This window comes from Pleurodeles waltl, chromosome 3_1 (assembly GCF_031143425.1).
Source record: "Pleurodeles waltl isolate 20211129_DDA chromosome 3_1, aPleWal1.hap1.20221129, whole genome shotgun sequence".
In the NCBI taxonomy this organism is placed as follows: domain Eukaryota; kingdom Metazoa; phylum Chordata; class Amphibia; order Caudata; family Salamandridae; genus Pleurodeles; species Pleurodeles waltl.
The window spans coordinates 1,759,783,210-1,759,796,266 of NC_090440.1; the positions used below are offsets into that span (position 1 = coordinate 1,759,783,210).

The 13,057-nt window shown below is 47.0% G+C and overlaps 1 protein-coding gene across 1 annotated transcript in view; it reads left to right on the plus strand.

Annotated features, from left to right (window-relative positions):
* Window positions 1-230: 230 nt before the first annotated feature.
* LOC138285590 (potassium voltage-gated channel subfamily H member 8-like) overlaps window positions 231-13,057 on the plus strand; it is a 1,338,351-nt gene continuing 1,325,524 nt past the window's right edge. Inside the window, exon 1 of the mRNA XM_069225730.1 lies at window positions 231-855. Within this exon, the coding sequence (XP_069081831.1) occupies window positions 780-855 (76 nt within the window). The 5' untranslated portion in view covers window positions 231-779. The remainder of the gene's footprint in view (window positions 856-13,057) is intronic.

The window sequence follows — 13,057 nt, forward strand, 5'->3', positions numbered from 1 at the left end:
GAGGTGGGGGAAGCTATTATTCCAAATGATTGAGGGGTTGGGGTTAAAGCCGAGCTACAGCGACGGGTGCTGTATAGGGACCTGAGGTGGGTCTGACAGGAGGGGCATGGCCAGGGCACAGGATTACAGAAAGCGAGAGTGTAAAACAGCAGGAGAAGGAGTGCGCGCGAATGAGAGGGAAGGGGCCAGGGAGAGAAAGGGGAGTGGACTGCAGCAAGAAACGGAGCGAGGAGAGAAAGCTGGAGTGATGGGCAGGCATTGGGACGGGGAGAGAGCAGGGAGGCGACGGAGGAAAGCGGCAGAGGGAGGGAGCCTTGTGAGGACGGAGATTGGTGGGGCGGGAGACGGGAGCGAGGGGGAGTGGAAGGGAAGGAAGGGTTTCCATCTCCACGCACCAGCACCAGGAAGAGTGTGAGCTGCACAAATAACAGCAGCGTCCTCCGGCAGCAGCCACAGGAACCGAGGCCACCCCCAGAGCAGCCCCCGTGGACAGCAACCTGTGGGGCTGGACCACCCCCAGCGCCGCCCGAGCACAGCAGCCTGAGGGCTGGACCAACTTACCACCAACTTTGCGCTCCCTCAGCTGCCTCTCTACACCTGCTGCTCACACCCCTCCCCGACCCAGCCAGGGCGCAGCTCCCCTCCCCGCCGGCTCACCTGGAGCTACGCCTGAAGCCATGCCGGGAGAGGGGGCGTCTCTCGAGGAAAAGAGCGGCTGCTGGGGCTGACCTGCCCCCGCCATTTCTTCTTGCACCCCACGCTGACCCCACTAGGGGAAGATGCCAGTCATGAAGGGACTACTAGCCCCACAGAATACCTTCTTGGACACCATCGCCACCAGGTTCGACGGCACCCGTAAGTAATCGCCCCAACAAGCTCTCCTCTGTATTCCCCCGGGACTGTACCCCGAAACCTCGCTGTCTAGGATCCGTGCATGTGAATATAGATATGATACTCTGCGCTGACCAGGACTTTCTAGCTGTGCTATTGAATGGAATGCTGGAGCACAACTTAACAAAATGGCTTGATGGGCTGATGCCCTTGCTTTAATGATCTCATTGTACACCGCGGGTCACGATGAAACATCCTATTACCCTAGCCTTTCATCCTACAGAGGTCGATAGACCGAGCAGCAGTGAGAATACCAACGAAACCTGTCCCTAAGCGCCTACAGGCAATTCAGTGTGCGCTATGAACACGGTCCCTGGGATGCACGGTCCCTGGGATGCAGTTATAACCCCTCTCCATCTCACTGGACAGGCCGCGCCAGTGTGAGCCAGTGTGAGCCGCTTCCTCTCTGATCCCTGTCCAGAGAAGTCTCCCGTAGCCGGAAAGCAAGTTCTTTGTCTCAAAGCAAGAGGATGGGAACAAAGAAAGGTCTTTATCTGCGGGGCTGGGCGCTTGGGCGGCTCTGCATGCAACCCTGCTCCCTACTTCTACCGACGTATTTTGAATTCTTATCAATGTTGTTACCCAAACCAGGGTTACGTTTGATCCCCAAGGAGAGGACCATCTAAAAAGGCTTTCTGCATGTTGAGTCCTGGCAGGCGGCCTGGAGTGTGCGTTGCACGCAGGCAGGGAGGGTGCACCCTGTGCTAAGACTGTGCGTTCATGCGCAGGGACGTCCCCAAACACAGACAGCTTCCCCTGCCTCCGGGCTGGGGACTTGTCTCTGTCCAAACCCACCCCGCCTTGACCCTCTAACCCAGAGCTGCTCCGGCAGGGGGCATGGCTGGCGCGGCTGGCGCCACACCACTGCCTGCGATTTGCATGGTAAATAATGTGTACATCTGTCAGGAAATCCCAGTGCTCGCGCGCCATGTCAATGAGGAGGAAGGAACTGTTGAACACAACCTAGGGGCACGCGGGAGAAAGAGGGCGGGTCCCGTGGGTGGGGGGGGGGGGGGGGGAGCGTTTAACCCCTTCTGTACGTGTCTTGGTAAATAGGTTTATATACAAACTGCATTTGAAGTAAAAATAATGTCGGGTGTAAAAAAAAAAAATGACGGTGCATCAAACTTTAATTATATAAATGTGCTTCTGGATATATATGTTATCAAATATTAAATGAGTGTACACATACACACATTTATCCACCTATGCATATTTATATTATACGTTGTACATGTAATAGGAGAACGAGGTCTTTGCTGTAACTGTCCAGCGTTAGATAAGCAGCGTGAAAATAACCATATTTATATGCCACTGCATGTTTTAATTTATCTGTGAAAATACGCAACCTCCTTAACTTTTCGTGTCTGCTCTTCGCATTGGGGGCGGCGGGACCCCGGAGCTCTTCTTCCATGAATGCATACATTAAACTTTCGACACAGATCACTGGAGCGTGAAGAGCCCACTTCTTGCCTGCTAATTATCGTTTTTGAAGGTGTCTCTTGATCCGGGGGAAGTATTGCACTGGGACGGGAAAATTGGTTGTTGAGACGGCAGTGGAGACTTCAGCACCTTGGACAGTGCTCTGCGCAGCTTTCCTGCAAACCTGCTCAGAGAGGACAAGTCCTGCTTTAAAAAAGCGCCAGCTGCTTCAAAACACTCCGAATCAGGGTGGAGAAGACAGGTCTGGGTGAGCTAGTGGATGAGTTTTGTATAACATAGCCCGCACAGTCAACTTAATGACTTCTAGGCGCTAGTGAGAATTTCATGTGTGAATGAAGTGCTTTGGCAACACAGGGGCCTCACGCCCTCCCCAGCGGTGCGCGCTTCTTCGGCTGCACCCCTGTGTGTAGCAGACATGTCCAGGAAAGTGAGTAGATTTCGTTCCCTTTCGGTCTTTGGCCCCTCTGCTGAGACTGCCAGGAGATGTGAAAGGATTTGAGACACCTTTCTGGTAGGTCTTTGGCTGTCGTGACAGGTGACCCTTGAGTTCAGCCGGCCCCTAAGGGAATTCGGGAGGGTCCTTACCAAAAGGAATTTCTTTAAAACACAAGGACAACATTTGCATTTTGCTACAGGTTGTTCATAGAAATTGGCCATGAAAACCTTTGTTTACAGGCAGTTGTGAAGAGGAACTCAGGACATGGCCCAATCCAGTTATCTCCCCTCCACACTTACCTAAAAAAATATTGAACTTAATGGACTAAATGATGCATTTTACAGCACAATTTCCCCACGAATGGGGCTGTAAGGAATAGGATTTGTTGGCAACTAAGCAATCTGAATTGCATGTTGCCGTGATCTTATATCCTTTATTTAATGCATTCAGCACCTTATTTCACTTCTCCATCCAGTTCCTTTCATTTTCCGATCTGCCCATCCCTACTAGGTCTTAGTCACGGTTTATGAGTGAGAGTCCAGAAGTGTGGGGATGGAAGTGAAAATGAAAGGATGTGGGCCACGCAAGTGAATGCAGATAGTTCACACATTTGATAAATGCTGTGAAGGCATATGGATGGGGTGGCGATGGGAGGGGACAATTACAAGTAAGCTAAAAGTTGCTTAAGTGTCACAATTTCAGACAGCATATTGATCCATCAGATTAGATAGATCCTAAAGCAGAAGAGCAGCACTACTGCCATCGTCACAGAGCTCTAAAGAGTCCAACAGCAGATAAATCCCTAAGGTTAATTTGCTCTCAAATTCCAAGTCCTCAGAGAGCAATTATATTTAGCGGCACAAAATGTCACAAAAAGTTATTCTAGATCATGAAATGCCTGTGCATGAAAAACAAAATAACTGTGATAGAAACAGAAGCTCACTGTGGTGCTGGTACAAATAGGCCACTTACCGTTTCTGAAAATTGTTTCAGTTTTTCTTTAAATACTAGCTATTAGGAAATTACCTAATTCACCACAAAACCACACCCTAACCTCTCTAAAAATGTTTGTGATTTAAAAAAATAAATAGACACACTGGTTCAGGGCCAGCATGTAGGGATGAACCTACATCTACAATGGATTAGCCACCAACAAAGGTAGGAAATGCATGCAATAACAGAATTTTTGTTTGAGGTGGAACTACAAGCTGGAGTTAAGCCAATAGATAGTAGGAGATCGTAACACTCCCAGTGAGTTGAGTGCCTGCTTAGGAGCCCTGTGTGGCATCTGAAAAAGCCTACATTAAACAAAATATGGTGGTGTAACAAATCAACATTTAGTAAAAAAAAAAAAAGATCTGATGCAATAACCTCAATTGAAAGGGCATTATGATTAGGCCTGAGTAAAATTTAAACGACACCTTGTAATTCACATAACTTTGGGAATTTCATGAACAAGCGTAATGCAAAATTATGCTACTACACTATGGCTCATATTTATACTTTTTTAGTGCCACATTTGCGCTGCTTTATAACGCAAAAGCGGCGCAAACTTACAAAAATCAATTGTGTTTTGTAAGTTAGCCCTGCTTTTGCATAATGAAATGACACAAATGCGGCGCTAAAAAAGTATAAATATGGGTTTATGTCTCTTCATTATGTCACTGTTCGTGGCATAATTAGAGCACTGGAGTCTAGAATGCAAACACCCAGAACAGGAGAGACTGTTTGTTGTTCATGGCAACTGTGTTTATAGTGCTATTTTTTAGGACAAAATAGGTCGGGATGTCAAACATTGAAACAGGTACACATTTTACACTAAAACTTAGTGCTAAATGATGGATTTGCATTTTGGTTAATTTTGCATAAATTCATATAAGTTTAATGAAATTGTGCATAATTATGTGAAACCAAATTATGCACATTTTACACGCCTCTAGATGATCCGAAGATTAAAATACTGAAATTGTAAACTTATGGTTATTTTTGTTCATATTTTGCACTATTTGTGTATCTCAGAGGATGTCACAGTTCAATCATGATTTACTTCACTGATGTAACAAGACAGTCTGCATCAAGTTGAGATAAAAGACTGAAATAGTTTAATTCACAAGTAAAGCATGTAACAAGAGACAGTAAAATCAGTTGAAAGGGTGCCATACAACTCTCGACATCTGGATGTCCCCACAGATAATCTATAGGAAGAGAATGGCCGCAAAGGTTAGTGGAATCTTTACAGCAGAAAATAAGATAAGCTCATGGCTTCTATGCCACTGTCACAATATTGTCGTCTCCAGTGTCTACATCAAGAAGTCCCTCTGAAATTATATTTTCAATTAAGGTTGCTACAGAAGCACTCACAAGTAACATATAACATTAAATATACGAAATGCATTTTAAAACTGCTTGTTAAAAAGTACCCGGGTGACAATATAAAAATAGACTATTTTGCCACTGTCAATGTCCATATTTGAATTTTTTTAATTATTTGTGACTTTCTTGATGTCACCGAATATGAAATTGGTGAAGTAAAATTTAAAGTCAAACATGATATAGATGGCCTCTGTTGCGATGTTATTTCCGATGCAATGTACAGGATCATTGGCAGTGTGCCTTAGAAGTTATAGCAACACAGCTAACCAAAACTGGGAAATGAAAGATTGTTAGATTTTCAAATTAAATCATATTTTCCCTTTAGCTAAAACAAATGTTACCAACATTTTCATTATTGTTTTTTCAGTTAGTTAATGATGTTAGGAGACATCCATATCTACTGTTAACACACGTCTTCGGTGACTTTACAAAGGTCTACTGTGATATACCTGAGCCAGGCTTTTGACTTTGCTATTACCCCTGCCTTCAGAGCCCGGTTGGCAGTGGGCTCAGATGCAGGGTTTGTCATCAGCCATGTCCTGCTTCCAGTCCTTTTACACAGAGAACCTGTTGTGCCAAGAATATTCTGAGTACAGGAAGTGACGTTTGACTATACCTGTACGTAGTACCTTGCACCGGGGCTTTTTGCAGCGCCCAGTGAGCTCTAGCCAGTGCCTTATGGCATCTCAGCGTACCCTGCCACAGTCCTCTTGCTCCATGGAGAGGCAGGGCATGGCCTAGAGCCGTGTGCAGCAGGTGCTGGGTGTGACATTCAGTCATCCTACCACAGAACCTTGTGGGCATGCCATGGTTATTTCTGGTACTTCACTTCTTGCCCGCCCACCTTTGTTACAGCCAATTCATGGGCGGTAACAACCATCGGTGTCTTTGAGGGAGGCACTTTAGAGTACAGGGTATTCTTTTTTTGTAAATAGAGATATTCTTTTTTTAAGTTTTACTTTAAAAAAGTATATGATAGGTCTGGGGACACTGAGGGGTATTGCTGCTTTAGCACCTTTGATGTTCATGACAGCTTGCACCCCTTCAAGCACATTAATCCCTGGCCCATTACGATTCATTACTGCCTGGGCACACTGTCTGCGAACACTGATGTTCATCTCTGCTTGGGGTCAATAGTCATCATCCGTAGCGATTTGATCATTAAAGCCTGTGCTCATTGAGCCTCATCACTGTCTGTGACCTTTGAGGCTCATTACTGCCTGGAGCCATGATGCTCATTAATGCCTAAAGATATCAATGTTCCTTACTGCCAATGCCACTTCATGCTCATTCTTGATTGGTGACACTGATATTCATTATTGAGGCAGCCAACGAGTCTCACTATTGGCGTTCATTTTAACAACAAACTCTGGCCCTTGGGGATCATTACTGCCAATTGTCATTGATGTACATTATTTGCTTTGGACCATTCAGACAGATTACTGCATGTGCCTATTGATGTTCATTGCTGACTGGGGAAATTGAGGATAATTACTGTCCGGGGCCATTGTTGCTCCTTAAAGCTGAAGCCACTGAGGCACATTTTTAATTTGAGTCATTGATGTTCAAGGGTGTCTGTGGCCACTAGTGTCTATTGCTGCCTGGGGTCATTGAGAATCACTGCTGCTGGGATCTCTTGATCTCATTATTGCCTGAAACCATTGGTGTGTCTTGCTGATTTGCCCCACTGACGCTCATTAAAATCTAATGCTGCTTGTGACCACTCGTGTTTATTATTGAAAGAGGTCCTTGGTGAGCCCTGAGGCAAGGAGGAGGAGTGGGTGAAAACCAACAGGAAAACATTTTCACCCCTTGCACAGGGTCCAGGTGAAGAATTTATTTTTGTACAATTCCTCTTCAGCTCCTGGCCTAGGCAGGGTTCATATAAGAACTATACACGATATGCTTATCCTTACTAACTCTGCTAACAGCACCATCCCATGACACTGCTCCTCCTTATACTGATCGGCATGACTAGGCACATCGACTTGTGACTACTCCAACACCCTCTTGCCATCGCATTTTGCAACTTACTTTACTGAGCATTGTTTATCTTGTGCTGTAGCGGATTTGGATTTCAATAGAAAATTCCATGAGATTCACTGAAAAAGCGTTTGTTTTAGTTTCATAAAGATTAATGGTGGAAAAAGTGTAGACAACACAAAACCCAAAAAGATGGGAACTACACTAGGTAAGGTATTTACAGGTTCCTAATTTTAAGACCCATGTTGCATTCCTTATAGCTCTCATGGTTTCACACATCCAATACCATATTACAACACCTATGATATCACTAATGATATTACTTTGTTGACTATTTTGATTTGATTTTTGAATAAATGAAAAAAGATAAAGTCTCTAAGGTACACAAGTATCATTTTATTCAGTATTAGCACTTACCTCCCTGTGGCAGAGATTTGAGCACATTTTCAGAATCCTTTGCTAACTCACACTTAACTCTGGTGCCCTCCCCATCTCATTATGCGCTGCCATTTCACCATAATCATATTCACCAGTTGGCCCTGGTCTGCCCGCCTTGTCTGGGTTCTCTCAAACATCTCCCCAAAGCGCCTTGCGTGAGCCCCAATCCTGGGTGATTTTCTGTGGTCACCCAGTGCATTATATACTGTTTCTTTTGCCTGCATACACCAGCCCATATTCATGATCCATAGTTGAAGGGATGGGATGGATCAGCTCACCAGAGTCTTAAAATGTCCTTTCTTGCCACCATTAATGCAATTAAAACAACTGGGTAGAGCTTTGTAACATTTCTCTAAACCCATAATAGTGCCAATTTCTTTCTTTACACTCGAGATCTGATGACTCCCTCTTGACCAAAACTGTTGTATTCATGGACAGCCCCATGATGTGTGAACCAGCATGCCTGCGTGATTGCATCCCCTGAGGCATGCATCATTTTCTTCCCTGCCCATTTTTGACAATGAGGTTTATGTGTAATATGCATGGGGCAGTATTTTAATTTATATTTGCCTAAAATCCTACTCTTCTTGCAAGTTCTCTTGGGTACTTGCATGTTCCCTCTCCCCCCACTGAGTCCCACTAGATCTTGTTCCTACCTATGTTTGAGGACATATAACAGTTTATGGTTGTTATTTATAAGTGTTCTGTATATTAGCGAGATAGCATGTTTATATACCCGTGCCTGCAGCACTGTGTACTCCAGTGGAGATTTGTCTTGGACATCTTGTGTTTATCTTTGTATTAAGTCAGTACATGTTTATCCTGCCTCTATTTGTATCTCTGGCTGTCCGTCAGCTCGCACTGTTTCTGTAATTCCTCGAACGGCAAAGTCCCCTGTGCCCCCAGATATCCCCTTCTTTGGAGATTTCAAAACAATCATGTTTCTTGAAGCCTTCCATTCTACCCAGGTCGGCCAGTATACTAGAGTCCAACAGGGGCTTTTATAGGGTTACCTTCCCCTCCCATTCCGTCCATGTCTTAATCACTGTTACTGTCAGACTGGGCATCAGTTCCATTGTCTTGCCACCATACAGTGCCATTCGGTACCCCCTTAGCTCCATAGCTCTCCTGTCGCCCACACAGAGGGAACCTGTCGTGAAGCAAATGCCCAGTCATTCACCACCAGCAGAGGGGTCACCTAGTTGTATATTTTCAGGTCTGGAAGGGCAATTCCATCCTCATGCGAGCTGCCATCACTGTCCTGGGTCCCCACCATCCCAGAATAAGGATCACCTTACACCATCTAGTTTTTTAAATAAGAAATCTGGACCAACCTATTCGGTATCATGTTGAAGAATTTGAGTAATGTGATCTTCTGCAGGACAGCTGTCCGTAATAGAGAAATGCACTAAGGATATTACTGTGGGTGCCATCTGTATGGAAACAAACTTTAAGATGCAGAGGAGGTGAACCACCAACATGCAATACCAAAACTAAAATTATACAATGTCATTCGATAACCAAGACTGCATAGGATGGTAGCTGATCACAGCAGCACAATGGTAAAATCATCTCCTCGGAGCCACATTCTTTTATTAAATAAAAACACAAAAAATATATGCAAACAAATGTTCTGTCATTGAAGCTCTCACACACTTAACTATACTGTACATACACTCACTCTGTCATTGACATATGTGTTGGGCTTTCACACTTCATGTTGGGTTAGAGTTAAGATTATTTTAGTGTCATCTGGTGAAATCCCACCCTCCCTCTCTCTAATGTGCTGTTCGTCATCACTGTTGAGTGAAGGGAGCTTGATGTACGAAGGGATCTCTTTTCACGGTGTCTGCCTTGCTGTTTTACTGTTTGTAGTACTTATAAACATACTTTGGACTCCAGGGATATCAACCCATAGGTTGCGGTAATAGGTTTTGTTTGTTGTTTTCATTAGGACCCGGAGGCCTCCATGTGATCCCCTCTCCCCACCAGAAATATACAATTGACAACTATTAAACGTTGGAAGTGTTTTATTCAAACATCAAACATCTCATAACTTTTCAAGCATAACAATATCTACACATCTCAAACTCCACGTCATGAGCAATTTTTGTGACCATAAATCAATTCTGACAGGATCCCTTCCTGTCCTGAACCACCATTGGACCACACAGGTGACCCATCTATCACCTGTATCCCTAGGAGGGGCGGTTACCCTGCCTATATCACTGTACCTTGTCCTCATGCTTCGGGTTCCGCCCCCTCCTCCAAACACCAATCAGACTCGGGGTGTAACGGGGCGGCCAAGGGCTGGAGCCCCATGTACCCCCCAGCGATCTGAGCTCCCTTACCCCTTGATCTGGTGTGTACATCCGTTGGTTGGCTCAGAACTTCAGGATCCTATCCCAGGTGTCCTCCCGGGGGCCCCCACCTTGGGGACCCCCCCTGTTGCTTCTAGTCACATCTCAATTTCCGCCTGCCTACTGCCTAACAACTAGGAGAGGGTGGGTGGGTCAATTGCGGGACCCCGCTTCCGTCCGGCCGCCGCGATCTGGAGAAGAAGGACTTGCCTTCTCGGGGGGGCCGTTAAATAGCCCCCCCACCAGCCCGCGGCGGCCAGAACCGGTTGGGGCCAAACGTGGACCCGACGTTCCTCCTTGGCGGAAGTCCGCCCTGTGAACTGCGCACCCTGGGTGCGCACTAGAGGGGAGTGCAGGGGCCACGTAGCCCCCGGCTCCTAACGGGCCGCGCCCCCCCACTTTGGCGGGGCGCTTTACCCTAGGACCCGGAGGCCTCCATGTGATCCCCTCTCCCCACCAGAAATATACAATTGACAACTATTAAACGTTGGAAGTGTTTTATTCAAACATCAAACATCTCATAACTTTTCAAGCATAACAATATCTACACATCTCAAACTCCACGTCATGAGCAATTTTTGTGACCATAAATCAATTCTGACAGGATCCCTTCCTGTCCTGAACCACCATTGGACCACACAGGTGACCCATCTATCACCTGTATCCCTAGGAGGGGCGGTTACCCTGCCTATATCACTGTACCTTGTCCTCATGCTTCGGGTTCCCCCCTCCTCCAAACACCAATCAGACTCGGGGTGTAACGGGGCGGCCAAGGGCTGGAGCCCCATGTACCCCCCAGCGATCTGAGCTCCCTTACCCCTTGATCTGGTGTGTACATCCGTTGGTTGGCTCAGAACTTCAGGATCCTATCCCAGGTGTCCTCCCGGGGGCCCCACCTTGGGGACCCCCCCTGTTGCTTCTAGTCACATCTCAATTTCCGCCACAAGGGCGACCAGGGCCCAAAAGGTCCTTCGCCCTCCCCACCATAAAACAAACCACGCGCAAAAGCCCACATGTCGCAAATGAATTGCTCAGTCCCTGTATCAGATAGATGCACCTGGTCCTTGTGGAACATGTGTGAGCCCTTTAATAGTTTGTGGGGGATGTTCCACAGTCGCCCTGGGCCTGGGCACAGCTTTGCCATCTCAGCGTTCAGCCGTCGCACTGAAACGTTGATAGTCCTTGACTTGATCCCAGCACCCCATTTACGACGTGGCACCATGTGGGACCATGCAATCGCGGCATTTGGAAATTGCTTTGCCAATTTAGTAATCTCTAAAAATACCGTTTCTCTTAGAGTCTTGCGGCCCAATCGCACCAGGTCGTTGCCTCCTATGTGAATAATGACAAGATCCGGTGACTGAAGTCCCGCGCATCCCTTCACCATATTGACCAACTGTTGTAACTGAGTGACGCCCGCACCGCCGATTCCACACCAGCGGAACGCCACACCTTGAACCATCACCGGATTCGACCCACAGAGCTGTTGCACCCGGTACGCCGCCTGACGAACAAATGAATGCCCCAGAACCCATTCTACACGTTGAGACATTGTACTGAAATGAAAAGAAAAGAGCGTGAGGCATTCATATACAAGCATAGTGCTACCTTTAAACCAATTCCGGCCTAATGTACCGTTTGTAACACTCCGATGACCACCGGCCGATGCCTTTTACTGTGGTGGACGGCAATCCAGCACCTGCCGCTAGTGTGGCTGCCCCTATTCTAAATGACTGGGAGGAGTAACCTGATTGTTCCACGCCTAAAGATCTCAAGGCCAGCTTGAAGATCATCAAGAATTGGTAACGCGATAAGCAATCCCCGTTGAGGTGTAAGAACAAAGTGGACGATCCAGCCCGGGGGCGGACCTGGAGGTAATTATTTGTAAGCCGTACTGGGCATAATGGTGAACCGGGTGCGGCTCTGAGTGAGATACGCGCCCCCCTCTGAAGCTGGTCCGTTTTTGATTTGCGCAAGACTATCGAAAGGAACCCAGCGCCGGACGTAATGTCGCCCCATCGTAGCCCCCCCGCATGGTCGCCCTTGGCTGCGCCCACCAATTCACTGATTCGGAAGGCCCCGTAAAAGGCCACCGCGAAAGCCGCGGAGAATAACGCAGCCTCCGCGGGGGACGAGCAGATGTCTGGAAGTGCGCCCAGTATGTTCCCGAGCAGGGGTGCGGTAATGGGGCGCCTAGAATCTGCTTGAACACGAGCCACCCTGGCCCAACCTGTTAAAGCCCTATTTATAATAAATGTATTCAAGGGTGCCTCGAGATGTCTGATCTTTGCGAAAAAACGTATTGCCGACAAATAGGCCTTTGCGCACGATACTGGGCGCCCCTGGGTTTTTAGATGCGACATGAACGCACAAACCGGGAACTCAGTGAATGGTTCAGAGATCTGCTGTGACAATAAGAAACGCCTGTAATTATGAAAATCATTCTCGTAAGCTTTCTTAGTACGTGGTGCTAGAGATGCTGCTACTAAATCTGGGAGGGCGAGGCACCAATTCTCCACAGAGACTCTGGGAACTCCGACATCTTCTCCATCGCCTGGGGGTGATACCGCAGAAAATCCTGCATTAATGAGCGAGACAGAGCGTCAGCAGCGTTGTTATGAACCCCCGGCACATGTTTAGCCCTGAAAGTAATGTTGTGTTGCAAGCATGTTAAGATCAGGTGCTTCAATAGGCGTAGGACCAGCGGGCATGAAGCCCCTTGGCGGTTAATGACTTCTACTACTGCCATGTTGTCAGACCAAAAGATTACCACCCTGTTCTTCAATATCTCTGCCCAGATGTTAACTGCTACTACAATAGGGAATAACTCCAGGAAGGCTATGTTCTTGGTCCATCCCTTGCCAACCAAATCTAGGGGCCAGTCAGCTCTGCACCACCGGGGGCCCAAAATTGCTCCAAAACCTACGCTACTAGCCGAATCCGTATACAAACCCAGTGTTGGGCTGGAAATTCCCTTTTAGGCCAAATGACCGCACCATTGAAATTTTCCAGAAAAGACTCCCACAACCTTAGGTCTCCCCTCACCTCCACGGATAGCCGGGTGTGGTGATGTTTTTCAACCAGCCCGGACATTGAACGAGCGATGGATCTGGAAAAGGGGCGGGCCATGGGA